Source organism: Poecilia latipinna, unplaced genomic scaffold (genome assembly GCF_001443285.1).
Source record: "Poecilia latipinna isolate Pla-1442-1.1 unplaced genomic scaffold, P_latipinna-1.0 Scaffold1901, whole genome shotgun sequence".
NCBI classification, from domain to species: Eukaryota; Metazoa; Chordata; class Actinopteri; order Cyprinodontiformes; family Poeciliidae; genus Poecilia; species Poecilia latipinna.
The window spans coordinates 89,310-117,176 of NW_015114517.1; the positions used below are offsets into that span (position 1 = coordinate 89,310).

General features: G+C 39.5%; 1 protein-coding gene across 1 annotated transcript in view; it reads left to right on the top strand.

Annotated features, from left to right (window-relative positions):
• rbks (ribokinase) overlaps window positions 1-27,867 on the top strand; it is a 35,157-nt gene that overhangs the window by 6,130 nt on the left and 1,160 nt on the right. Inside the window, exons 3-8 of the mRNA XM_015015315.1 lie at window positions 5,146-5,278; window positions 6,299-6,362; window positions 6,748-6,810; window positions 8,674-8,838; window positions 13,165-13,256; window positions 17,321-17,509. Of these exons, the coding sequence (XP_014870801.1) occupies window positions 5,146-5,278; window positions 6,299-6,362; window positions 6,748-6,810; window positions 8,674-8,838; window positions 13,165-13,256; window positions 17,321-17,509 (706 nt within the window). The remainder of the gene's footprint in view (window positions 1-5,145; window positions 5,279-6,298; window positions 6,363-6,747; window positions 6,811-8,673; window positions 8,839-13,164; window positions 13,257-17,320; window positions 17,510-27,867) is intronic.

A 27,867-nucleotide genomic window follows, 5' to 3' on the forward strand; every position in this document is an offset into this window, starting at 1 on the left:
GAGTTTTGATTTATTTCTTAAAGGTGTTTATGTCATGTTTTAGTGAGTTCCTTAGTCATGAAAAACACATGCCCTCTCCTACTGAGGGGAGACGCTTTAATTTTGGCTCTCATTAGAAACTCAACCAGCGACTTTCTGCTTTGAAGGGCAGGAGTTGTCAATTAGAGCCTTAATAAGCTTACGGAAAACGGTCTGGTTCTGGGCGGGAAAGGCGGGGGGATTTTTGGATGGAGGTCAGAATCCGGATAGTGGAGTACAATTTCAGCTCTTCAAAGTGATGCATCTGGCTTTGAAGGTGGAAATCCAGTCAGGGTTTTTGGCACTCTGTTAGTCAAATACGGCCCACAATCTTAATTATCTCTTTTCTCCTTTAGATGCTCAGCTGTTTCTCACTCTGTCTTTTTCCAGTTGTAACTTCTTCAAACCCTCGAGCAGCCAGGAGTTATTTCTACCCTCCGCAGCACACTGAAAGGAGGCGCAGGTCTGCTTCTCATACTTTTAAAGCTTCGTCAAAGAAATAACAGCGCCCCCTGCTGCCATAGCTTTCTGACCATTTAGAATAAACTTTTCCTTGAAATTGGGAGCAATAAAACAGGTGTTCTCATAAAATAATGACAGTGTTATTACTACTTACATAAATTAACAATTGCAAAATAAATTTAAAAAAATGTGTATATAGTTTGTAGAATGCAGCATCGCAAAAGGTTAACGCTGGAGGGAAGGATTAGTTTTTATGTATTGGAGGGATTGCGGTATTACCCACCTTTCTGGTAGATATCTTAATTTGGCACTCTATTTTTCTTTTACTTTCTCAGAAAAGGTTTTCGTATAATGTCAACTAGATAACTAGATTTTGATCAAACCTGTTTCATTTCCAGGTCTTAGAAAGTTATTTTCCCATTTTCAAAATTCCCATTAATTCATACTTTTTACTATTTTATTATTATTGTTTTTGTTAATAAGACAGGATATTTAATAACTAGATCAGTTAATTTGAATATAATCAGTATATCAATCAAAAACAAAAAGATGATGTTTTAGTAGAAAGATGTTTATACTTAAATAATTATTTATGCCACACATTTATAGGCTCTATAAATTGGTACAACTGGTCAAATTAAGTATTTTGTTCTTTCTGTTGATTTACTGTAAGGAATAACTACATTTGTTGGTTTCACTTTATAATAGGATTACACCTTAGAAATCATTCCTTGATAAACAATTTATAGATTATTAATAAGCACATAATTATCAAGTTTCAAGAATTAAGATGTTTTCTGGAGAGTGGTAGGAAGTCACTTATTAGCAAGGTGTTGGTTGCTTTTACACCTTCTCTCTCCCTTTACGTATTACAGCAACGTATTGCTGTATGACTTATAATTACTGATTTATGAACAGTCATTTTTTATTTAAAAGGTAGTTTATTAAATGTTTATAAATCAGTTATAGAAATCTTTATGTAAATAATCTCATGTATTTATGATAGAGTAAGATGTTTTAGAGGTCTGCCCGGAAATCCTTATTATTGTCTATAATTGATAGAATTAAATAAATTAAATCAGTAATGCATCCATGGCTGTTCCAGACAATGAGTATACTGATAAGTGGCTTGTTATATGGCACTATAGGCTGCCTCTGGTCACTAACTGCATAATGGCAGCTTGCACGTGGCTCAGATAAATGGTGTGAACAGAGAATTAAACGCCCACATATGTGCCTATTGTTAGCAAAGCAGTTCACCAGTTGTCAATGTAAGGTGGCTTGAGCCCGTCCCCCTTTTCACCTTTTTCTGATTTCCTGGAACCTTAGCAACAGGATTCTTTTATGGACAAGGACGATTACACAACAAGGATCTAAACAGCCTCCTGGACTCAGAAAAATCACTTCTGTGACTCATAATTTGATCTAAAGGTCATTGCACTTGAATTAAATTAGTTATTATGCAATAATGTAGTATGCATCCTGTTCTAAAAAACTTCTTCTCAGGTAAAAACCTTGATGTCCGTCTGGGTCTTATTTTTAAAGTTTCCGGTTCACATTAGAGCCTCTGAAAGAAAGTTCAGATTGTGGAAAAAATCTTTTGGGTTTCTTTTTGTCCTCGTTTACTTCCCTGTGATTCTTGCCAGCAGCTGAGGCGCAGACACAGGAGAGGGAAATGAGAGTCAGCCTCAAAGCAAACAATCCGCGTCATAGAACACCTGCTTTGGCCTCTTGGTTCCGTGGGAGAAAACACACTGAGGTCGCACTTTAGCACATAACTGTGCTGTTTGCCCGATGCACTCACCACAAACAACAATAGCCGAGTGTGTTTCTGCATTTTATGAGATGTGGGTGGTTTGAGTCAAGAATTTGGAAATCTGTTTGTCTTTTCTGACACTTATATGTCTTCAGGTGGAAACAAGCCAAAGGTTTATTCATTATTATAAAGCTCGAATGTCAGTCCTTTTAAGAGCTATAAATGTATATAATAGTGCTGGGAAAACCTCATAAAAATTCAAATAGCCATGGAAAAAAATGTGAAGGCCTGATTTTTATTTTTAACCTCATAATACTCAGTTTATCATTGCTTCAATTCAGACTTTTCAAAATTTTTCTAAAACTTGTAAGGCATTACTGACCTTCATTTAGAAGTAGCGATACAGATAGAAACACTGAGTGCTATTAATTACTTCACTTAAATAATGTTCACTTCCTTCATGCCAACATCCCATCAAGAAAAAAACATCATGTTTTATTTAGTTGTTTCATTTTATCTTTATTCTTTTGTAATTTTCTGGAAAACCAATAGAAACTTTTTGATTTGATTCTCAGAAATATATTGGATGAGATATAGCTTGAAGAAGAAGAAAAATCCCTCCAACTAGCACTTTTTTTATATTTTGTTGAATTACAGCTTTGGAAGAAATAAAGCAATTTTTTTTGTTTTGTTTTGTTTTGTTTTGTTTTGTCCAAAAAAGTATGCTATGTTGTTACTCTAAAATATGTCTTAAAAATGAAAAACAGAAGAGTAATTCATCTTTTATTTCACCTAGATACACTTAACTCAGTGTATCTTAGCCTATCTTGTATTAGCTTAGCATAGCTTAACTTCGTTCAGCTTATTTTAGCAAAGTTTGTTCTGGCTGTGATTAGCTTAGCTGATCACAGCTAGTTGTGATCAACTAGCTTAATGTAGCTTAGCCTTGCTTTTTTGTTGTTTTATGTCACTGAGTTTAGCCTTGTTTACCTTTAACTAGCTTTCTTTGTTTAGCCTATTAGCTTTTTTATTTTAGCTAGTTTGGCATAGTTCAGTTTAGACTAAATGACCTTTTCCCTTGAAGAAACCAAACATAGAAGTCACAGGTTATTGATCTGGACCATTGTAGAATGACTATGATTCACATATTTTTTAAAGAGTTTTCCTGCTTAATTTAGTTTCTGTTTCAACAACTAAGCTATCTAATTGCTAACCATAGATCTTCACCCAGATATATATAAAAAAAACTTTTTTCCCCTCTACATACATGGTTGCTATTCTGTTTTAGAGATATGAAGAGTGTATTTTAGTCAGATATTGCAAAAATATGTTTCCAAGACTTAAGACGTTTGCTTGGGTTGGATTTTTGTGTCTTGTTTGGTCCATTCTTTATTATATTCAGTCCCCTATTGAGCAAGTTTTATATAAAAGACTATTCAAAACAGTGTGATCTGGCAAGACAAAACTTCCCGAGGAAAATAAATATAAAAAAAGTTACAAAAAAGTAAAATTATTTGTAGCATTCAAATTATACAAAGGTAACAATGCGTTCAAAGGACAAATGTGCTTTGAACACCTACCTTTACAATCTTTGTTCTTTTTTTCCTAGTAGATGAATTTCTGCCTCACTAGCCTAATATTCTGTTATCTTGAGATTTGTTTTCTTTTCCCTGTGTTTTAATACTCAGATGCAAAAACACCAGGATTAAAAAAAGGAGGGGGGGGGAAAGCTGCTCAATTACTGGAAATCCTGTGTTTGAGTAAACTTACAGTAACAGCGCACCTGTCACAAATATGCTCACACACACGCTTAGAGAAATGAATCAGTGCTTTCAAAAACAAGTTTATGATACCAGTTTGCTACCCACAATCCTAGTGGCATCAAGCCAGTAGTGCCCAGGGCCAGACCACAAAGCCCTCAAATGTAGCCATAAGGCTCTATGTTATCTCACCCCTTCGTTACTCACCACCTATTCTGAATCTTTCAGAGGATTCAGGGGATATAAATCTCCTTCCATATGCACCTGTGCAAGGTTGAACTTTACCAACCAATGAGTCAGGCATCAGGCAAGTTGAGACATCTTTGTTATTTGCTTGTTGCATCATTTTCCAATTTTGAAATGGTTGCACTGGATTATTCAGGTTTAAGTAGAATGGTGCTTTTTTGAGCGATGAAGCAATTTCCAAATCCACATGCTTACATTTTTTCCCCTGTAGTTTAGCCTGCCCATTGCATTCCTGTGCTATTCTGCTTGATTCTAATGTTGTTTACAGCACAGTCTGGGCTTTCTCCCATTCACTAGAATTCCCTCCATTTAGATTCTCTACCAGGCCAATCAGCGAACAGAAGAAGATGGGCACAATGACAATGATTTTCTGTGCTGTTTTAGATTTGTAGTTTGCCTGTGTAGTTTTAGCAATGGTAGCATAGAATGTGAACAAAGCCTTTCAGTCTGTGTTGGCCAAATATTGAATTCACAGTAACAGCCATCTGGTTCTGCTCAGCACTTCACTCTTTGCGGTGGGAGATGGTTGTTTACAGTGTAGGCAGTTTCATGTTTTATAACGTTGAACTGGTGATTACGTACATCAAATACAAATGTTAGCGATTGAGTACATTTAAAACTACAACAGTCCACGCCTTCAAGAAGCAATTGTTTCTTGACAGCCAAGAGCCCAGACCCTCTGTCCGAAATAAAGTGTTGGACAAGACGCTGGTTTTTACCAGGATACATGTGGTTGTGTCATGTCCCATTTTTTCATCCATTAAAACATTCTTTACATTGTGTTGAATCTTGACTTGCAAGACCTTCAATCAATCAACAGATTCTACTGGAAATGTTTCTTACACATTTTTGTGATAATTGAATGCTGGAATGTTTTTTTGTTGTTGTTTTTTTTCACCCCAGCCAGGCACCAAGGCTACCGAAAGCAGGAGAAACAATCCATGGTCACAAGTTCTTCATTGGCTTTGGAGGGAAAGGAGCCAACCAGTGCATTCAGGCAGCTAGACTGGGGGTGAAAACTGCCATGATCTGCAAGGTATGGAAGGGACATGAAGTTTTCAGCCAAAGCCAGGTGCTGGTAATTTGGTTGAGTATGGGTTGAAGTTTGAATTTCTTGGGCATAATTCATCATCTCAATTGAAAGATAAGTATTTTTACTCGTCCAGTTTTGTCTCACTCACAGCAAATACCCAACCATCAGATACCATGGTCCGCCAACTTAACAACTCCAACAAATCTTTTAGCTTCGTTCCCACTTCACTATATCAACTGTCCATGTCTCATTTTTTCATGATCAATACCATAGCGCATGCATTTGCCCACCCACGCCTGCGCGCCTTCAAACAAGCGTATTCCCAAACCATACAACCTCGAGTCTCCAATCAGCAAGCTCAGCGCGGCCTTTCAACCTGCGCACTAAAGCGCCAAAGCCCCACCTCAGTCAGAACAAAGAGGCCCAATCGATATCAAACTAGTGCGGGAGGAGCTCTCCGGGCATGGGGAGAACCCAAAAATAGACACCCAGGCTTGTCAAAAAAACATCCAAGACGAAAGGCCGCTCTTCAAAGAGAACGGGGCCAAGCAGCCAATACCATTCCAACCCACTATCACAGGCAGCTAGATATGCTCGGATTGAAGCACGTTTTTTTAGAAAGCGTGGGTTCGAATTGGAAGCCTCAGGGCAAGGTGGGGACCCCTTTCACAACCCGAAGTAGCTACAGATGTGGACATCCCAAAGCGGATAAAGGAAAGAGGGGAAGGAGGGAATGGAAATGATAGCGAGGTGGGCATGAAGAGGCGTTAAGGCGGGGTTATCGTGTCTTCAAGGCTTGGCGCAGCTGGTCGTGTGTTTGCGGGTGTGTGCTTGTCTTGGCTTTTGTTTGTTCGTTTTTGCACAATTTCGGCAACGGCACCATGCCAGTATGCTGGCAGGGCGCACCAAAATCCAGCCCAACAGAGATTTGAGTATTTCACTTTTCAAAAGTTGCCGCTAACCAAGTCTGACCCTACTTGACACTCTCTTTGTTGGAATCGTTTTGCTCTCAATCTCCTCTAGGTTGGGAAAGACTTCTTTGGAGACAATTATATCCAGAATTTCAAGGACAATGATGTACACACAGGTAGTATTTTTGCAGTATTTTTCTCCACACTCAAGCAAATTTGGTTGCCATTGTCATAGTGCACTACATAAGTCTCCCATTCAGATCCACATATTTCTGGCATTTTGGATTAATCATTTTGTTACATCAGCACCTTTAGCTCTATTGCTTTAGCTAAAAAATTTAAACAATTTCTAACTAAGCTGCTTTTCAAATATTGTCCAAAACCCCTTGTAAATGTTTCCAGCCAAATGCACACAAAGCAAGTGGTAGGTACTGCAATTCTGGCATTGTCTTCCATAAGTGTATAAAAAACATCTAGCACTGAAACAGATTTGCTTTGCCACAAAGACAAACATTAAATGCGTTTAAACATAGGCACTTTTTTTCTTCTTTTCTGTCTTAGACTTTGTTTGGCAGACTTCAGATGCAGCCACAGGAGCTGCTTCAATCACCGTCAACGATGCAGGTAAATGGTTGTGCCGCTAACCTGTACTGCCCTGCTGAGATCCAAAAAGCTCTTTGAGATGGAGAAATGATTTCATGCATGCACAGCCAAGAATACCTGTAGGCTATCAGCACTCTTTTTTTTCTTCTATAACACACGCATACACACAATACACCGGTGTATATCTCTACATTTAAATAGTTCCAGGAGATTTACTGTCAGTTACTGAACAAAAGAGCTTATCTTTGGATCTCAGTCTTCAATCTTTATCCCCTTTTTTGTAAATGGGAGTTGAACTAAAGCAGAATCAGTTAAATATTGTTTTTTTCTATCCTTAACCCATAGAAATACTGAATTGTGTTTTAACATGTCTCAGAAGGGTCCTGCAAATTAAAAGGTGCTTAAACACAGTTGCCTAAAATTATTTGTGCTCATTGTCATATTTACATCTCAACATGATTAAATTATGAAATAAATAGACGAATTTCTATTTTATATGTTGGGCTTTGCTATCATGGTTCTGGGTTTTCTTTAAAGGAACCATTGGAGATGGATCTTTGAAACCAATTGGAAATTGCTCATTGCTCAAGATTGAAAAGGAAAAGAATGTCAAGCACTCAAAAAAGCAAAAAAAAAAAAAAAACTAAAAGAAAGATTTTTATTGGCTACAATTAGATTAGATAAGCATTTTAATTTACATCTGTATTCATGGCCATTGACATGAGGGATGATTAACATTAATTACTTCATTTCTCCACTTATTAATGGGTGAAATATATTAAACAGAATATTTTGACTTTAGTGTTGATGCATAAGGAGCATGACTAGAGTGAGTTTGACAAAGGCCAAGTTGTGGTGGCAGAGCATCTTAAAAAAAGAACTATGGTGAACCAGTGATGGGATCATGGATGGGCCAGTGCCCATTGATGCTGGCTTGTGTGATCCAATCCAAAAGATGAGCTGCTGTAGCTCAAGCTGCTGAGGATGTTAAAGTTTCTTACTGGCCACTGATGATTATGATCTCTTATGTGGATGGATTGGGCAGGTTCATGTGGATCTCTTAAGTGAGCAACAATTGGCACTACTAATGAAAAGGTGAGTTAGTGAAAGCAGGATGTTGGTTTGGGAAATGATTTGAAAACCTTGCAATTCATGTTGATGTGAAAGTGACACGTTACGCTTCCCTAAGCACTGCTGAAGTTCATGTTAACACTTTAACAGGAACTGCATACCCTCTGGCTTCTCTCGGTAGCATAGTGCATCCTGCTACAAAATAAAAAGTAATAAAAAATTGTTTGAGTGGCACAAAAAATGTTTTGAGATGTTTACCTGGCTTCCAAATGATGCAGAGCTCCATCAATTTGAACATTTATGGAATGTTTTGGACAAACAAGTACAAGCAATGGACTCACCAATTTACAAGACCTACAGGATCGGCTGCTAACATTCTGGTTCCAGATACCACGTCACACCTTCAGGAGTCCAGCGGAGTCCATGACTTGACAGGTCTGGGCTTTAGCAAAAGATGAACCAACAAACTATCTGGCTGGTGCTCATGTAATGCCTGGGTGGTGACAGAATACTGTCAAAACTAGGCTTTTATTGAGGTGGCTAAATTTGGCTAGCAGCACCTAGCTTATATTTTCTCTCTGAAATGCAACGAAAACACTAAGAGTGTGCTTATTTTTTTTATTCTATTTTGGAATAAGCTTTGTTGTGTAAATGACAGTGTTTTAGAACATGGCATATCTCCGGATACCTAGAATCAAAAAAATGGTGTAATTCCTTTTTACCATGCATGTATGTATGGGTTTGAGAGTTTGCATTCAGTTTAAAATATGTCTGCTGCTATCCTTACACATGTTTTTGCATTTCCATGGGAAGGTGAAAATGCCATTGTAATTGTGGCTGGTGCCAACATGCGTTTGGGCGAAGAGGAGCTGCAGAAAGCTCTTACTGCAATCAGAAAAGCTAAAGTCTTGGTGTGTCAGCTGGAGATCAGTTCGCAGACTTCCCTCCGGGCTCTGCAAATGGCTCATGACAATAAAGGTCAGTGTAACTACTATCGCATGCACAGATGATGCTTTTGCTAATAAAAATGTGCTTTTAAGTAATGAAACTGAAACTGCATGATATAACCACCAGATTTGATCAACTAGTCAGATCTTTATTGTATATTGTGTGATGTTGGCTGGGAGTGAGTGAGGACAAAGCTTTGGGTCATCAAGGATTCATGTTGGGACAGTGAAAAGAAATGTGTCCAGAACTCTTAGCCAAAAGGTCTGAAGGCACTTGCAATATAATCCACTTGTCTAGAAGGCCATCTGGGTTTTCAGATGTGTGTGTAAACACTACTTTTGTCCAAATCTTCAGTGACGACCCGACTGAGCCATCTTCTCTGGCCCAAGAACAATTTTTTGAATTACGAAGAACCAAACTTGGACAAAAGGGTATAATGTTGAGCTTTCTATTTCCCAGTCTGTCCTTTGAGAAGATGTCATATTCATAAAGAGCTTCTTGCTGGTGGCCTGAAAACCCTTTCCACCTTTGTAGAGCCAACATTTTGTTTGGTCTTCGCAGATCTTTAATCTTAGTGACAGTGGTGGAGTCGTTGGGATGAAAAAAATGGATCCTAAGGACTTTAGTATTCATTACACCAAAGTTAGAGATACCTGGTTTATATCTTTGTATGTTAGAGGCAGAGTACTTGTTTATTTGTACTTGTTTGTTTGTAGGAAATCAAACTTAAGTCATTTAGACCTGGCCAGGCTCCATTGCAATGTAGCAAAAAAACTGGTGGAAAACGAGATTTGTATACTGGACATTTTCTATTTGAGTGACTTTGAACAGAATGAAAGTAACATGTGAAACTAAGAGTCATCCCAGAGTTACAGCTTTCTAATGTTATTTCACCGTAATAATTTATACCAAACGTAAAAGAAAGCAGCAAATAACACTGTCCGTAAGTCCACTTCTGGATGAGGATTCTTGACCGTCTTCACCTGAGAAGCTTCATTTTTCGTCCCCACCCTCTGTCTTGTCAAACTCAACCCTCCACTTTTCTTTTGTCACAAGGTTACTGAGTTAATAATCTATTATTAGCAGCCTTCCGCGTCACAGAAACGTCTCGGGAGACTGTCACCCCTGTCATCAGAGACTGTCGTCCATAATCGCTCGCTGCAGGCTGCCAGTAGCAAAGAGTCGCAGCCGTAACCGTGTTGCAGATGGGATACCCAGATGGCCTCTCCGAGCACCCCGCCCCCCCCCCACCCACCCTCCGCTCCATGTCAGCTTGGCATGAAGCACCAGAAGAGATGCAAGGCGAGCGCAGACGTTTGGCAAAGATGCCACCTCGACGTTGCTGCACCAGAGCGTTGCGTAAATGGAGTTCTCTGGAGGGAACGGGTGTTAATGGGTTTAATAACGCGGGGGTGAAGCGACGCTCAATTTACGCAAATGTCACCAGCGAGCAACACTCACTGCGGATGCCAGTTCCTAGAAAGTCTGGATAACCTGTGAAGAAAAAAAAGTTTGATTTATGCCATTATTTGAAAGGAAAATATGCAGAATTATTGCCACCAACCATTTAGTATAGAGAAGTTAATGGAAAAAACTCAGTTCTGCTTGTTCTTCTTCCGTTTTCACTCCTTTTTGTCTCTTCCACTTCCTTAACAAGATGCTGCTATTATATTTCTCACCAGATGCAATTAGAGCCTCTTTAAGCCCTTTCACATACTCACTGATGACTCATCCCTTCTCTGTGTGTATGCCTGTTCCTGTGTGTCTCACTGCTTTCTCGCTGGCCTTGTTTTCTATCCACCTTTCGTCCTAAACCAACCACGTCAACAATTTTTCTTTTTTCTTTTTTTTTTTTCTTTTTTGTGCTCCCTTAAAACTCCTCTGGCAGCTCTCTCAGCTCATGTGCAACCAGACTTTGAACCAGCCAACACTAAAAAGCCCAGAGTCATGAAACACAAACACACATGTGCCCCGCTGCCAGACGTGACTCAGTACCCACACATCCGAGAATTGCCACATCTGTCCCAGCAGCTGTGAGTGTCCGTGTGCTTGTGTTGATTTGTGTGGTTTTATTAACACCTGGCTAGAAAACAAAGCAGTCTGAGACAGACAGACACGTCAGTCTGTGCAACGTGAAGACACTCCATGCATAAGTGCATGAGGAACTACATTCAAGCTGCTCTCGTGGGAATATTGATCAGATTCCTTCCGTGGATGTTTTGCATATGTTTATCTTATGCATGCTCAACACCTGCACAATAAAGTGACTCATCCTTGTGCATAACAGCTGTTTTGTCTGCAGGAACAAAACATAATCTGATTATTGATGATAGCTTTGAGTAACACAAGAACGTCAGGGTGTATCTTAACAACAGCGAGGTCAATTCAGACAGAGTATTAAAAGTGCACACCAAAATACAATGTTCTCCGAAGAAATTAAAGATAGATAACCCTAATAATAGTAAGCAATTTACTTATTCTAGTTTGTACTGTAGGAATCTTACAAAGAAAATAATTTATTGCCTTTTAATAAAACAACTCATTTAATACTTTCCCACCAAATTAATATGCAGATGTTTAAAATAATGTTTCATACTCTCTTGTAATCTATTAAAGAAGTTGTTCTCCAGAAGTTCTGAAGTTCTCTTAATAATTTCCTATGGACTTTGGTTGCTGTATCACAAAGTTTTTGGCACCAAAAATATTTAAATAGCCTACCTAGAAAAATGTATTTATATTATATTTACGCCCTTTGTCAAATGGAATGTAGTGGGTCTCAAATGTGTGAGCTGAATGACAAGTTTGCTGTCTGATCACCTGCAAATGCCTTGGAGGTGGGAGGGGCTCAAGGCAGCACTCACTGCTCACTGTAGCTGCGGTACTATTGGGGCTTTATGTGCTGTTGCCAAAGTCTCCAATAATAGAAAAAAGTTACTTGATTTGTCTCTGTTTCTTTTATTATTTTTTTTTAAAAATTGCTAGAAGGGTCTCAAAAGATGGTAAATATAGCCACAAAGTTACTAAGTTGGCAACAATGCTGATGCTTAGACCTGCATGATAAGCAATTTCCAGTTTGCCAACATATATAGCAAGATGGGAAACAGTATGATTGCAGCTTTACACCATTATAAAGTTGGGGCTAAAGTTATTACCAAAACAAATGTTTTAATCTTTAATGTAAAGGCCTGTTGTCTTCATCAAAACTGCAGAATCCATGTTAATTTAACATCATAATGCAACTGAATAGCAACGTTAAGAAGGATAGACAGAGTAATGAACTGACCATTTCTAACAGCATTTGCTTCGGCAGACAGATTCACAAAGATCTTTTTGCTTTGCATACTCAGAGGAATCACTTTCCAGAGTTTATGTGCTTGTCTTGAAAACTAGTCAGTCCGAAGTTGAGATAGGAAGACTGAAAAGAGTTGGGTCTCCTTAGATCATGAGTGCAAATACAGTAGAAGTATTTCATGTCCGCTGAAACAGACATTATTTCCACTTTTACTCTCCAGCAGCCGAGCATCCACCTCAAAGTGCCAGGTGGCCAAAGCCCTGTGCAAACCCACGCATCTGCTCTCTTCTGGGCCCACGCAAACACGCATGCACACACACTTCTGCACAACAGACTTTGATGTCACCAGCGTTGATATGTATATTTCCCTCCAACTCTCAGACTCGCGCAAGGCTTTATTTTGTACACAGAGATATCGGAATTAATCGCCTCGTCAGGCTGGGCTTATCCTCGCACATACACAGAAATCGTGGTATTAGACGCATTAATGCTCTCATGAATATGCATTAGACAGTGATTTGCAACACATACAGAGGATTACTTGTGACACACAAATTCACTCTCATATACATGCGGAGAGGGTCACAACTCGCGTAACACCCACACACAAGCATACACACGCATATACACATGGTCATATGCACACCTCATGTTGAAGTTTGTCTCCTCACGCAAACCTGCTAAATGTTGCTAGATGCGAGATCTTTTCACCGTTTATTCTCTTTTTCTCACAGAGTGCTAATTTAATTGTTTAAAGGGTTTCTTTTTATAGCAGCTCTTCCACTTGAGCTTTGCTTTCCAGAGCAATCCCCAGCGGTCGCCTGCAAGCCTTTGTTCCAAGTGAAGGTTTAATTAAGATGTCTTGGCAGCGAGACTCAGAAAAGGAGAAGACAAAAGATCTCACCAAGTGAAACTGTTAAAATCCTTTCAAAAACAAGCTGACAGCTGTATAACCGGCTGGATTATTTTGAACATTTGCATTTTTCGAGCTCTGCTCAAGCTATCAGTTCTGACGTTTGATGCAGTAATCAATGAAACGGACCGTTTTTTGTTTCTTATTGCAGTAAGGACGATCTTCAACCCAGCGCCAGCCATTCCTGACTTGGATTTCGGTTTCTACAGGGTCTCTGATGTGTTTTGCTGTAATGAGTCCGAGGTGAAGAATCACAAATAACACTCATGGATCATGCTACTGTTTACTTCCATGCACCATCACTCCATCTTTCTCAGACATGCATGCACAAAAATCTGAAATTGTCATGCACAGCAATTCTGTTTAACTCTGCCTGGTCACCCCTTTGAACAATGGCAACACATAAACCGGCTGGGTGAACCCCAGGGATGGCTGTGTGTGAAAATCCCAATAAATCAGCAAATTCAGAAGCACTCAGATCATATTTAGAATCAAGGACCATGTTAAAATCACTTTAATCCCCTTTTTTACTCATTCAGGATCGGTGACATGGGGCACCCTCGGTGGAGTCCAAACCTAAACTTTGTGACAGCTCTTACTTTGGCAACAATGGAAAACAAATTTGAAAAAGTCTGTAAATTGGGCAGAAAATTAAATTAGGACAGCTGATTCTGAATTATTTCTGGCTGGAAAATGGTGGGTTTTAAATGTCCACCTTATCGATGCACAAAAAAGCTCCAGCGCACAGTTATAATTTAAGAAATTAAACTCTTAAAGATGATCCTTTTTTAATTTATATTGCTTGAAATATTGCCTCTTACATTCCAAACAACATATATTTGAAGATCCCCAAATGGCAACATCAGACGTAAACTGAGATGTGAGTTGAAAATGAACCTCTGAACACAGATGCATATGTGCTTCCTGCTTCATGAACTCCTGTCAGCCCATCTATAAATCATCTATTGAGCCAAATAAACTCACAGCTTTCAGAAAGACAACAAGCACGTCTCCAGAAAACGTACGCCAAGACGCCCTGAACGCTAACTGTCAGGCGATAACAGACGAGCTGCAGGGGGCAGGGACTGATGGGAATGGTAGTAAAAACAACAGGGCAGATGTGCTCTTTGGCGGAGTTAGTCACCCCCCTCTGGGGATGAGGTGGATGTCAGTTTAACTGGGTTTCTTTATTTGATGTGGTGATGCGGGGCGTCGAGGTGCTGTCGCCAGGTGTGGGAACATGAAAGGGAGAGTTGACGAAAACGAAACATGTCTCCTCTTCCCCCCCCCCCTCCGATTGTCAGGTCATGGAGGTACTGTCATATTATTTACTGTGCGGGGGGAAGAGGTTGAAAGAGCACTAAAACATTCCACCCGGGAGTAGGTGTTTGTCATGCAGTCAGATGATTTCAGATCATTTTTGATCTAGCTAGACAAGCTGCAATATATTCCAAGATAAAGATTTGATGCTTTACATAGAATTCCAAAGATTTATTGTTTTTTAGTATAAAGTTAAATGGATAATTTCATAATTTGTTTTAATTTGCTGACCCAAACAAAGCAGCTATTTTGGCTAATGAAGATTTTTAAAAGTTGTCTGATTCCAGAAATACTGCGAATGTTGCTGAGATTTAAGCTGGATATTATTTCTCACATCCATGACCGCCATTTGCATTTCACCTGGATCAAGACCTAAAAGCTCAGTCATCGAGCCTTCCAGATATTTTCCATCCAAGCTGACTATTTTGCAGAGGAATGGGGAAAAATATCAATTAGATTTGATGCAAAGAGAGTGGAAGAGATTTTAACACAAATGGCCATCACATGCAGTCTGAGAAAAAGTTCTGAGGTTCTTGTGGCATTTTCATTCCTCTTCACAAGTACTTTATGTTTGTTCATCAAATTATGTAGAGCTAGTTGAGGTTTATGGCTGTGATGTATCAAATTGTGAAAATGAGCAAGGAATATGAATATCTTCTCAAGGCACTAGATTCAGTTTCGTCCTCGTGCGCTACTGTTTCTGGTCTTTACAAACTGATATGTCACCAGGCGCTCTAAATTATGGAGCTTGTCACTTGAAAGGTCTGAGTTTCCTTTTAGATCTATTAGCTTCAGAAGGATAATTTAATTAGGAAGTGATTTTAAAAATTGCCCTCATGAAATGTATTAAAGTGTACAACCTTTTCATGAAGGCACACTGATTTAAATCCCAACTAAATAGTCATTTTAGCATTTTTCTTTTACATTTGCAGTTTTTTAAGTGATTAAAAAACAAACAAAAAAATAATGGTATAAAAACCTGTAACAACAGCCTTGTTTTTTTTTTTTTTTAATGCATAAACATGTACCTTCCTTTAAATACACCCACACTGTTAGCAGATTTTTAGTGCATATGCTTTAAAGAGAACAGGTCCTCTTGTGTTTGTGTGTGCACGCAAACACATGCACTAACACAAACACACACACGCACACACACACACCGGTATGCCTGAACAGTGAGAGAGCTGTAATTCTGCTCATATTTCTGAACACAGAGGGAGGTAGATTGATTCCCTGCCCTGGTGTGAAGCCGATGACTAACAAAACGGTTCTTTTTCTCCTTTGGCATTCGAGTTGGCTGCGGGCTCTGAAAGCACCGGTTTATTTTTGAGCTGTCCCAGATCACCGCTTACTCTGACTCTCTGACAGATCTCAGTTTGGGTGAATCTAAGCGGGCAGATCCCCACGTGTGTCAGCCACTGGTTGACCCTCCCGTCCGGACGCCGTAGCCGACACGCACCGTGCACAGACAGGCGCGTCTGACAGCGACGTGCCCCCTGCTCGGGGTACTGAGGAGAGAAAGAAAGGCTGTAGGGATGACAAAGTGCAAGGCGCCCTTTGATCCTCAGCCAGCATACCATGCTGACGGGTTTAATAGTCAGGGAAACCACCTTTGATCTCTACCTGAGGACCATCAGGTCTGACACAGATTCTCTCGCACACGCTTTAATACATAATAGTAAAGTGGTCACAAGCAGCACTTCACCAATCTTCACCTGCAACTCAGTGTCAAATTTATGCTGAATATTGATTTATAACATATTTTACTAGCTTAGCGATACGAAGTCTCTATCTTTGCTTTTAAAATTAAGATTGCTCAATAGCGCCTTTTAAAGATATGAAAAATGTGCATTTGCTTCCAGCCTCCACTGAGCTAATTCTTTGTAAAGCCACTGCAGCTTCATTTTTCTCTGTGAAATAGTTTAAGTTCAGTCAGACTGGGTCCAATTTTCATTCGTCGAACCGCACTGTGCATTCTGTTTCTTCCACTTCACAGATATAATGTACTTTTTGTTGGTTTATTCCAGTAAATCACATTCAGATTTGTGGTTGAACTGTGGCAAAAATGAGAAAAGTGAATTCTGTGTTTGTCCTTCAGTGTAGCTTCAAAGAACCAAAACTGTCTGTAATTGCATTCCTCTGGCATCTTTTGATCTTTTTTTTTAAACCCAAAGAAGTTTTATCTTGATTCATAGTGTCGAAGTGATACAACTACAACTGAATTATGATTTAGCTTTCTTCTATTTGATATCCAGTACCGTGGTAGAAATAATGAGTAATTATGTTGCAGTGCTGCTCCACTCACCAGGGAAATAATAGCAAACACATGCTGAACTCAGCATACGAGACTGTGCATGTCATTTAGCATCTTTTTTTTTTTTTTTTTTTTCAAAAAAGTATTAATCAGCTCACACAAACACCAGTTTGTTGGGGAAACATAACAAACAGGAGCTCTGTCTGTGCAGAAATCAATACTAAAGATGGCTGCCGTGGTTCCAGCCTTCTTTGATTCCCATCAGGTCCTGCTTTATCACTGTTTTATCATTCTGGAGCTGGGTGACATCACAGGATCTTCCCTGGGAGAATTTGAGGCACGCAGACTGTTGTCCAGCTCTGAAAGCCTTCCACAGAGGGTTTTATGGGTCTTTCTGACCACGACCACTGTGTAATTAAAAGGCTGACTCATAACAGTGAGCTGCTACTAATTAGAGACATGTTGACATAAATTACTGTAATATATTTTACTGTGTTTATTAAATGACAAAAGGCAGAAAACAAAGCTTTGCTAACTTGCACACTAAACACCACGCGCTGCTGCCTTGCTGTTTTATCTAGGGGAATTTCCCTAACCAAGCGTTTTACTCGTCCTCCCAGTATCCCCCACCAGTATGGGTTTTTTCTGACCTTTCATTTTAATTCCTAACGTGTGACTAACTTCTCTCCTTGACCTAAAAGCTGTCCAATTTCTCCCGGTTACGTCCTTGCAGGCAGAGCTGCTGACCGGCTACTCGGTGAATAATGTGGAGGATGCTCATCAGGCCGCTCAGGAGCTCCTGAGGCGAGGCTGCACGGCAGTCATCATCACTTTGGGACCCCAAGGCTGTGTGGTGCTTAAGGCACAGGATAAAACTTCGACACATGTGCCATCTACTGCGGTCAAAGCAGTGGACACAACAGTAAGGAAAAGACACATATGACTTGTCATGTGAATGGATTTATAGTTCTTGAAGTTTTTTTTTAATTCTTTTAAGTCATAATCTCATGGATATTTTATCGTTTTGCCACTTTGAAGGAAACTATAAATCGATAAATACAGTTTTTTGGTTTATATTTGTTTCTTATTGTTCTCTAAAGATAAAATAAGATTATTAATCTTTAGAGAACAACTATTATTTACGCTCTTCTTGATAATCATAACTTCAAATGGGACATTTTCACTGCATTTCTTAAAATAACTTATTTAATTTTTCAAAACTACAAACTAAGCCTTTTACAGTCAGTTTCAAAAAATGTGATCAGAAAAAAGAATCATATTAACGTTGAATAAATATTGAAGAGAACCTTTCCGAGTCAAACATCTCATATAATAAACGTGATCCGAACACAACAGCTTCACTGTTCAAATGGTTTTATAGGAAAATTATAGAAGTATTATTCAGAAATAGGACAAAATTAACCCTTTGACACAGCTCCTCTGTTTCTATTGGGGCCGTTTTAAGGTGTTATATTCAGTCTGTAGAAATATCAGATTCCTGTATCAGTTGATAGATCAGTTTTAAAAGAATGTAGACTTATTTAGTTTATTCTTTTTGTTTACATAACTGGCCTAGTCAGAATGGGGTCTATAGTATTCACTGTTCATGCCACTGAGTTGGAAATAAGAAGTTCTAAACGTTTTGCTCGGTGGAGAGAAACAGTATGAATCTGTAAATGATAGACCATCATACAAACCCAGTTGTCCAAGATGAAATGAGAAAATCTCCACCTCTACATTTCCCTATGAGGTAAGGACTGCCATCTGAGCGGACAGCTCTGATGTCTCCTGTCAATCAGCTGCAGCAGCTCGTTGAGGTCTGGCAGGCCTCTTTAATTGCAAGCTTGTTCATGTAGAGTTGTGCAGGTGTATAGTTTAGAAATGCAAATTACAAAGTGAGTCTACTAAGTGTTTTGCCCACTAAAAAAGCTGTCTTTTGTAGTGCCAAATAAACAACCTGAAAAAAGTTTCTCCTTTGAGGTTAAGATATTGTCGATCATCCATAATTGATTTTTCTTTGGGTTCCCAACTTCAAAGTTTGATGTGTTTTGTTGCGATTTTATGTGATTGACCAACACAAAATTATGTCAAAAATTATACATGACTTTGAAGATTTTTTTATCCATTAAAAATCTGAAAAGATTTTCATCCCCCCTCAAAAAGTACTTTTTAGAAATGAATGCAACATGTTTTTCTCATGTGGAGACTGATTTTTTTTTTTCTTTGCAAGACAGCTCAACTTTGTCAGATAAGATAAGACACTGTCTTTGAACATCTATTTCAAACTTTTGCCACATATTCTCAATTGGATTTATGTCTCGACTTTGACTGGGCCGCTCTGGCTGGATGCTTGGGGTTGTCCTCAAATATTTGTAGCCACAAACTTCACATTTCTCAGTTGCTCCATCCATCTTCCAATCAGCTCTGTTCATGGTCTCAGAACCTGCTGAAGAAAAGCATCTTCACTGCATTATGCTGCCAACACCATATGTTGCATCACAGACTGCAATATTATAACCTAATCCTAACAATTAAAGGCAATTGTTTGCAATGAATTTTATTTAAGAAGACCAAATTATGAGGGGCTGAATGTAAGAAATTTGGGTAACACTTTATTTGAAGGGGGATTAATAAGGCTGACATGACACTGTCATAAACATGACATAACACCTGTCATGAACATGAATAAGCCTTCATGAATATTTATAACTGTTGTCATAAAGCGTCATTCGGTAAATTATGACACTTTTAATACAAAGTTGACATTATTCAAAATGTCTTTGTTATGACAACTTGACATTAACCAATAAATCATTACTGTTTAAACTTTACCTTTAATAACATAAAGTTACCTAATTTTTAAAGTGAAATCGGTAATACTTTTATAACAAATTTATATCAGTAATTATTTCTCGGTTAATGTCAATTTGTCATAACAAAGATATTTTGAATCATGTCAACTTTGTATTAAAAGTGTCATAATTTACCGAATGACGCTTTATGACAACAGTCATAAATATTCATGAAGACTTATTCATGTTCACGACAGGTGTTATGTCATGTTTATGACAGTGTCATGTCAGTCTTATTCACCCCCCTTCAAATAAAGTGTTACCGAAATTTGTTCAATCAGTTTCGATGACACCCTCAGCAATAACTAAGAGCACATGAAAATTAAATAATCATTTTAGATGGCAACTTCTTTTTAAATTACTGTAAGTATTGTCAGCTCTGAGCTCAGCTGTTTTTTAATATTACCACAAGTATCTCAGCACCAGAGAGTACTGATGCTTTCCACCTAACTAAGAAAACTAAACAATTAAATGGAAGACTTTGTAGTTAAGTTTAGCGACTGTCACATGAAATCTGACAGGTTAGTTTATCCTCCTAAACAGGAAATCTTCAGATTCACACTTGTTTTTTCTGCCTCTTTACCTCAGACGAACACTAATCCGTTGCTCTGGTAGATTTATGTGTGGATGTGGTGACCACCATCAGCTTCCTCTAATCTTTAAAAGAGTCGTTGAGTCATTTCACACCGGCCTCTGTGGCTTGTTTTCGTCACACAAGCCTGGGCTCGATGTTTCCTGCCACTGAGGGTTTTGTGAGGTCTGCGTTGCACAAGCCAAGCACGTCATCGCACATCAGTGTTAATCACATCTTCAATCAGACCTGAGAGAAAGGGGATTATTGTTTGTGCAATGGTTCAGTGCATAATACTTTCCTTTGGGACTTTTACTTTGCAGTCATTTTCTTAAACTGGAGCTAAACTTTTTTTTTTTTACAGCGTACCGAGATGTACACTTAAACCGCAGCAGATATTGTGACAGAGAGGAAAAAGCAACAAATAAAAAGTGACAAGGCTTGCGTGTTTGCATCTGAAGTGTACAGCAGCATCTACTCGTCACTTTCCAAGAATTAACCCCCCCGATTTCGCTCAGTCTGTTACCACCACTAACCCTCATAATGGCCCTCGAACCCCCCTCAGCCTCTCTTCCATGACTCACCTCTCAGGCCTGCACCAGTCAGCAGAAAGCTGCGGTCGGGCCTGCTTGCATGCCCCCATTACCCATTTCTTCTGTTCTTTGATAGGCCCATAAATCTCATTGTGTTTAAGTCTTTTTGGACATCATAATCCCTCTTCCAGTAAGTCCTCTTTTGTTTTTGTTTTTGTTTTGCCTTTTTTCACCGAGGCAAAAAATTTAACAGGTTATCACTCACTTGTCCCGATGATGCAATCCGCTTGCTGATGATTATCTCTTGCAAGACTGAGAAGACTTTTTAAAGAACTATTGTGAAGTATAAATTCAACTACGAACAACAACTCGCTGACTCAGCTGCGGTTTCTCGCAACTTTTAGCCAGGCTACTGTTCTGCTTTGCACCGCAGGTGGCACAACAAACTCTAATCAAAGGGAAAATTTGGTTATTTTAAAGAGTAAAAAAACATGGGGTAGGTTATGAACTATCAATATCTTCAGGGTAAGGGGAGTCAGAGCAGTCTCTGTTTGGAGAATTAGAGAAAACTCCTCATGAAAGAGTCGAGATAACAGCATAAGAGTGCCAAATCAAGCGTTATTTTCAACCATCCAAGCAGCTGTAGAAAACCACAGTATTATTGTTGCATTAGTTGTTAAAATACTCCCCCCCCCCCAATCAAACAACTTCATTCTGTTGTGCTAAGTGGCTGGGTTATGGATAGATTGTAGGGTTCTGGGTCGTTTTATTGCAGAACTACCACATAATTGAAACACAGAATTATCCTTTCCTAAATAAGTCTGGAAGGGATTTTGATCCATGTTTTCAAGAGTCGGTGCAAATCCAGTTACAGATGAAAAACAGTACAGTTGAAAGAAGATTCACTCTGGCTGCTAACTACAGGAGATGCTGACTGCCTTTAAATACAACTCATAAACACACTTCATGACAAATCTTTGAGCCTAGGGATCTTATTTGGAGCACTTGAGTCCTTCCTGTCACTTTACTTTTCCAAGCATCTCTGGCTCTGTCTTTTTAAGTGCTTGATTAGAAAGTGTCTAGACTTCCTATCTCCATACTTGAAGTTGCTTTACCTCTTATTTTCGTGTTTTCAACGTTCCATTGTGGGTAATCGAGTATGAATGCATTTGCCGCCCTTCTCACACACACTGTTTCATCATCTTCCCCTTCTGCATCTGTCTGAATAACACTTTACACAGGAGGAGCAATTATGGTCTGAGTCAGGGCCATGAATCTGGATGAATAACAAAGCAAATCATCCAACTCTGGGGCTCCCCCGTCGCTTTTGTCTCAAATTGAGTTCAGGTTTCCCTCGCTGAGAACAGAGTCTGGCCAGTTTCGTGTGGATGGAGCACAAACACTCACACAGAGCTACTTTGCTCCTGCAGGACTTGGGTGGGCCTGGTTTCCACTGTCCTGGGAGGTCCAAAAGGTAGACAGTCCTGTCTAAGCCAGACATTACAGTAGTCCGGTGGGTCCGGTGAAGCCAATTGTTCCCAGTCTTCTCCAAGGAGAGCAGGATTGAAAGTACAGATTCCTTCCTGGAAGACTGAAGGAAGGGAATACCTCCTGGTTATGGTATTTTGCCACATCATCATGCATGGTGGGCTTTACGTGACCCACCATCTGCTGCTCGGTAATACAGATGTCAGACCATACCTCTGCCACTTCATAGCCACGTCAGTCATTCTGGGTTGTTCATGGAAGAGGGCTTAGATAAAGCACAGAGGAGGGATCAAACCTGTGAGGGGCCTAATTGGTCTAATTAAATGTGTGTTTGATCTCTGAGTCCTCCTCCCTCGTCACTTCAGAGTCCTCGGCCGAGTGCCACAGGAAGCTTCCGGGCGCGAAAGCCGATGTGAGTCACTGCTGCCCCTCAGTTGGTCTCCGTTCTCCCCGGGGAGCCCTCCATTGACAGAGGCAGTAAGCTAGGAGTTAACTGAACACAGCTCCATCTGTCACCCAGGAACGGCAGGCAGGATCTCAGAGGGGAGCTGTGGAGGCTGGAAAGGTTCAGTTTTTTTATTTTTTATTTTTTATTTATTTTTTTTTTCAAATCTGCATTTTCTATAAGTTCTCACTGGCGACTGCTGTGGCATCCAAGTGCTTCGTTTCTGCAAAGATCTCATGTCAGTCAAAACATGTGGGCGCATCCAGTTCTCTTCTGATTATAAAACTTCTCTCTCTGTGCTCGCCTTTGTCTGCAGCCAGAACAACAACTGCTGCTTGTGTGACATGTTCCACTGTACTTCTTTATTCCAAGCACACTCTGCTGTGCTTCTGTAAGACGCTACAGACTTTTCGAAAATCTCTGGGGATTTTCAGTAGCTGCATCTGCATCCCATTGTTGAGTAAATTGTGCAGAAGCTTCTGGACCAAGAAATCCATATACATGTAAAAATGTTTGCACAACACTGTTAAAGAGACTTACAGATTTTTGCGACGTGGAAGTTAGACCATAATGTGTGATTTCAAACTTTTCCACCTTTATTGCGACATTATGTTGTGCAGAGCTCAAGAGAAAATCAGTTAGTGGGGAATTGCATATACTTGCGTATTTTAAGAACCCGTTGATTTACTGTCAGCATTAATTTCTCTTTTGTTTTCCAGTGATGTGGTTGTATTAACTGTCATATAGTCCTGGAGTCCAGATAAAGGCAATCTGGAAAACTTTCAACTTTAACTACTCTCTAGAGAAGTTGTGATAAAAATCTGTAAGTCACCTGGAAGGTTCTGGTCAAAAACTGCTCTGAGTTTATAACAGTTTAGAATTTCATCTACCTTTTTTTGAAAACCTCACTTTCAAATCACAATGCCACCCACCACATTGATTAATGAATGACTCCCAGTATGTATGAATACGACAACTTGGCTGGGATTCAGCTCCATGGGAAGTATTCAGAATTAACTGTGCTGCAGAAAAGTTCTCGAAGCACACTTTGTTAATCTCGTAAGACCTGCCATCATACATTTCTACTTCAGAGCAGAGAAGAGGCAGAGAAGAGGCAGAGGAAAGGCAGCGGAGGTCAAGACACGATGGACGGGGCCAACCAATAAAAGCATCACGGCTCGTCCGCAGAAAGTGCTTGTGTCATTTGACTGACAGGACTCCAGATCTAACCTTCGCCAAAGTGTGTCGAGGGCATTGGTGGGGAGCTGAAGGGGGTAGCGCTTGTCATCCTCGTTGAGCTTCATTCAGCTGATCCAGGAGCGTCAGATGCCAGTCTCAGTGAAGGAAACTTCATTTTTAAGACAGAGGAAGGTTTAATGGTTCTCCTCGGTCATTTAGGCTGGATTCTGATTCTGACAAAGTCACTCTTCTTATTTTTTTTTTATTTTTATTTTTTTTTCCAGTTCCTTAAAGTGGTGAATCAGTTTGTTTCAGTTTAGTCAGCAGCATTAATTCTGGTAATATATAACAGGCCCGTTTTTTTTTTTTTTTCTTACAATGAGATATTCAGTCCACTCCGATCTCAGTTTGAATCTCTCTAATTTATTCCAGTGCACTTCAGCAATCAGTCAGGAAATGTGCTAAGACAGAAGACATGCTCAAACCCCAGGCTGCACCACCTCAGACCAATGGCCAATAAATGTGCTGCCTACTCTACCGCTATTGGGATTTAACAGTCGTGGTTTATCCATTTTATTCTCTTACTATTAAGTTGTACTAAAATGGCTAATGGCCTACTTCTTTCCAGCTTCTGTAAAGTGGCACTTAACAGCTTTAAAGATTTTGAAACATACAAATACAGTCGTTTTTAAGTTCCCAATATATTGACGTCGACGAGTTTCACAAAACCTCCTTATTCCATTATTCTCTATCTAGTGCTGTGCAAAAGTTTTAAACCAAGCCTTTAAGAATACCTGAAGAACTTTTGAACAAAACCACTTTAAAAGAAAGTGTTACTTCTTTGATGGAAAGTGAAGGGATCACACTCAGATGGAATCTGTGGTGCAGCACTTTGTTATTATTCTAGTTTCCTGATCCAAAATTTCCACTATAACGTAAGACAGCATGCACTGCCAATACGCCTCTGATAAGTATGTATCAATAGCACTATTTATTCGAGTTGGGTACTCCTGCCAGCTCTTTATCTTGAACTCAGTTACTGTGCTAATGTGATAATACTTTGTGTGTTTTCCTGTAATATCTTTACAAGGTTTATAGATACAGAGAGAACCCTTTGCACCATTGCCATGACCCAGAGTCCTGGTATCATGCTTAACAGTAGGTGGAAGGTGCAGTTTATTTAGCACATTCAAACATTTTCATTACACTGAACACAACCTGGAATGTTTACTGCCTAAAAGTTCAGTCTTAGTATCATACAGTCAAAGCACAAAGTCCCAGAGTTCAACAAACTCCACGTTTGTGCTTGCTGAAGTAGGACAGGAGAGGTTTTTTATTGCATGCCTACTAAATATGATCTATGGTATATAGATGGTGTCCAATAGTTGCTATGGAAACTTGGTAACTTCTTTGCTGCAGTTCTCTGACAGTGAGATTTTACCTCCCTCACTGTCCTGCTCACTGGACAGTGAAGGAGGTGGTAAAGGAGGTGAGACAAACGTCGATCCTGTCCAGTTTCTAAAAAAAAATGGCCTCTCTGTGGTGCCATATTTATAACCCGGGGCAAACGTAAGCTAAAAATAAAAATGGCTTTAGTTACTTTCCTTTAACAAGGTTTGTTTCGGGAACCAATACGTGTCTCGCCTGTGATTTTATGAAAAAAATAATAATGTTTTAATATTAGACGTTAAAACTAAACCAATTTTATTTAACTTTTCAGCGGGGGATTAAGTGTCTGCAACAAATGGTAAATTTAGTTCACCGTGTTTTACACAACCTTGCCAAATATTTGTCCATATCTCTATAATTAGTTGTCATACTTGTCCTAATAAATGTTAGTATAGTATTAAAATATAGATTCCTTTTTAAATACCAGAGAGATTTGTCTTTTAGCTAACAGAAACCTGTTCCAACCCCACCTTGTCACAGTGTTAATAGACAAAGCCAGTTGTTTTAAAAGGGATTCGAAGGCAGATTACTGACACGACAACAGGTGTATTAGACTGTGAATCATAAACAGGGCTGAGGTTAAATAAATAACTCTGTCACGATGACAGAGATTAAGATCTTCTTGTTTCTGTGGTCGCATCGCCCAACCTGTCCTTTCCAATATGCTTTACAGCAGAGAATTGCCCAAATCCACTCAAGTAGCATCCCAGTGTCAGCCATGACACATTTGCCTGGGAGAGGGTCCAGATCCGAAACACGGGGGCCGTCTCCTGCAAAGTCCAGCCTCCAAACACTGGCTGCAGAATGGCCTGGTTCCAGCTGAAAGACAGACATAAACACTCTGTGGGTTTAAACGTGGAAATCCAACGGGCCTGTGAAATGTTTCGTCTCTGATCTCACTCTTTCCAGCATCCCTGCACTCCACGCAGAGGGGGATGGGGGGCGGGGGGAGCAGTAATAACGGCCTTTTAAATGTCAAATCAGCACCATTTGTGAATGCTGGGAACACAGGAGCTTGTCAGAACCTTCCTCCTCTCTGACCGGGTCACGATTGGTGGTTTTTACCCTGCCTCCTTGACTTATCCCCAGACAAAAGAGTTACTCTGAAGATTGAAGACGGAGTGCAGTGAACTCCTCAGAGCTGTGGTGATGAGTAATGGCATGGGCTTGTGAGAACCAGCGTCGGGGGGCCGTTTGCGGTTAAACATGAGCGTGTCCCTACATACCACTGCTCCTTTTCCCATCAGCGCACCCCCACCTCCCTTACACCAGACAACCCCCTCCAGGGCGTAGACAGCACATTCCGTCTTTATCAATAGAGCAAGATGGAAAAAGGGACGATTTATGAGGTAATACCAAAACTGCTGCCTGTTACAGTGAAGCCACATGTTTCTGTAAACAGTTAATAAAGCACCCCTTTTTATTTTTCGACTTTAAATTCATTATTTTTACAAAGTTGTGCTGCCATATTTATTTTAATAATATATTATTATGAAATATTTCTGATGTAATAACTTGACCATTTTTAGCAAAGTTGTCAGTAAAAAACAATCCATTATTAAACTAAATCAAAACTCATTTTTCAGTTTAATATTTAAAAATAAAGCATTAAATGACAAAGTTCTCAATGATGTTTAGTGCAGAAAAAGCTGACTGAGACATTCTCTCCCCTCCTTTTATTTATTTATTTTTTTTTATAACTGGTTGTAGGTTTATGGAGTGCAAACGAAGAAGCAGATAAATGCCACAGCACCCCCTACTGTTCAAGCCTCTCCGTTTTGTTTTCATGCTGTTAAATTTCAGCTTTTTCCATTTTCTCTCCTCTGAAAATAGCTGGTCTAAAAACGTTAAGTTGTTTTCTACTGCTGATAAAATGTTTACACCACAGGTTTGTGCAAATGTGATGACTGTTGAACAGACGCTCAAAGGCCATTGAGAGAAAAAAAAAATCCTGAAGGCATCCTTTGTGTGATTTTTAATGTAGAAACATTACATTTTTATGGGGGAAGTGGTGTGAAAAAGAGATTTTACAAAGTGTAGAAATCAAATTAATTAATTTTCCAATTTAAAATACACAATTAATCACTTTAGATGTGAAAAGCCCACATCGCCTCTTAGTAATTTAGTTACTGTTGTCCAATGTGTTACTATATGAAAAGAATTAACCAAACTGAATCCTATATTGTTATTCACACCAGCTTCTCAACAGGTATCCTTTTTCTGATCTGTTATTCTGAAATTTTGAGGAGCCTGTGTGAATTGTAGCCTCTGTTTCCTGTTCTTAGCTGACTGGAGTTGTAACTGGTCTGGCTTTCTGCAACTGGGACCCATCAGCTTCAATGTTACGCGTTCAGAGATGGTGTTTTGCATCTCCTGGTTGTGAGGCTTGATTGATTGAGTTTGAGTTATTTTCATCTGACATATGATATCAGCACGGCTGTTTTTTTTTTTTTCACACAACTGCAGCTCGGTCTTTTGACACACTTAAGCAAACCTAAATCTTCTTTCTTCTCCATTCTGATGCTCATTTCCAACTTCAGCAAGTTGTCTTTATGAACTCTAGATGACTAAATACATTGAATTACTGCCATGTGATTGGCTGAGTTGCAATCTGTGACAACTAGCGATTAAACAGGGGTATCTAATAAAGTGGCTGCTGAGCATAGCTCTGCTAGTGATTTCTGGATCCGGAGCAGAGTTTCGTCCAATTGAAATTTTCCTGAAAAATCTGCAACGGAAAGCATCCAGAAAGCTTCCTGAAAG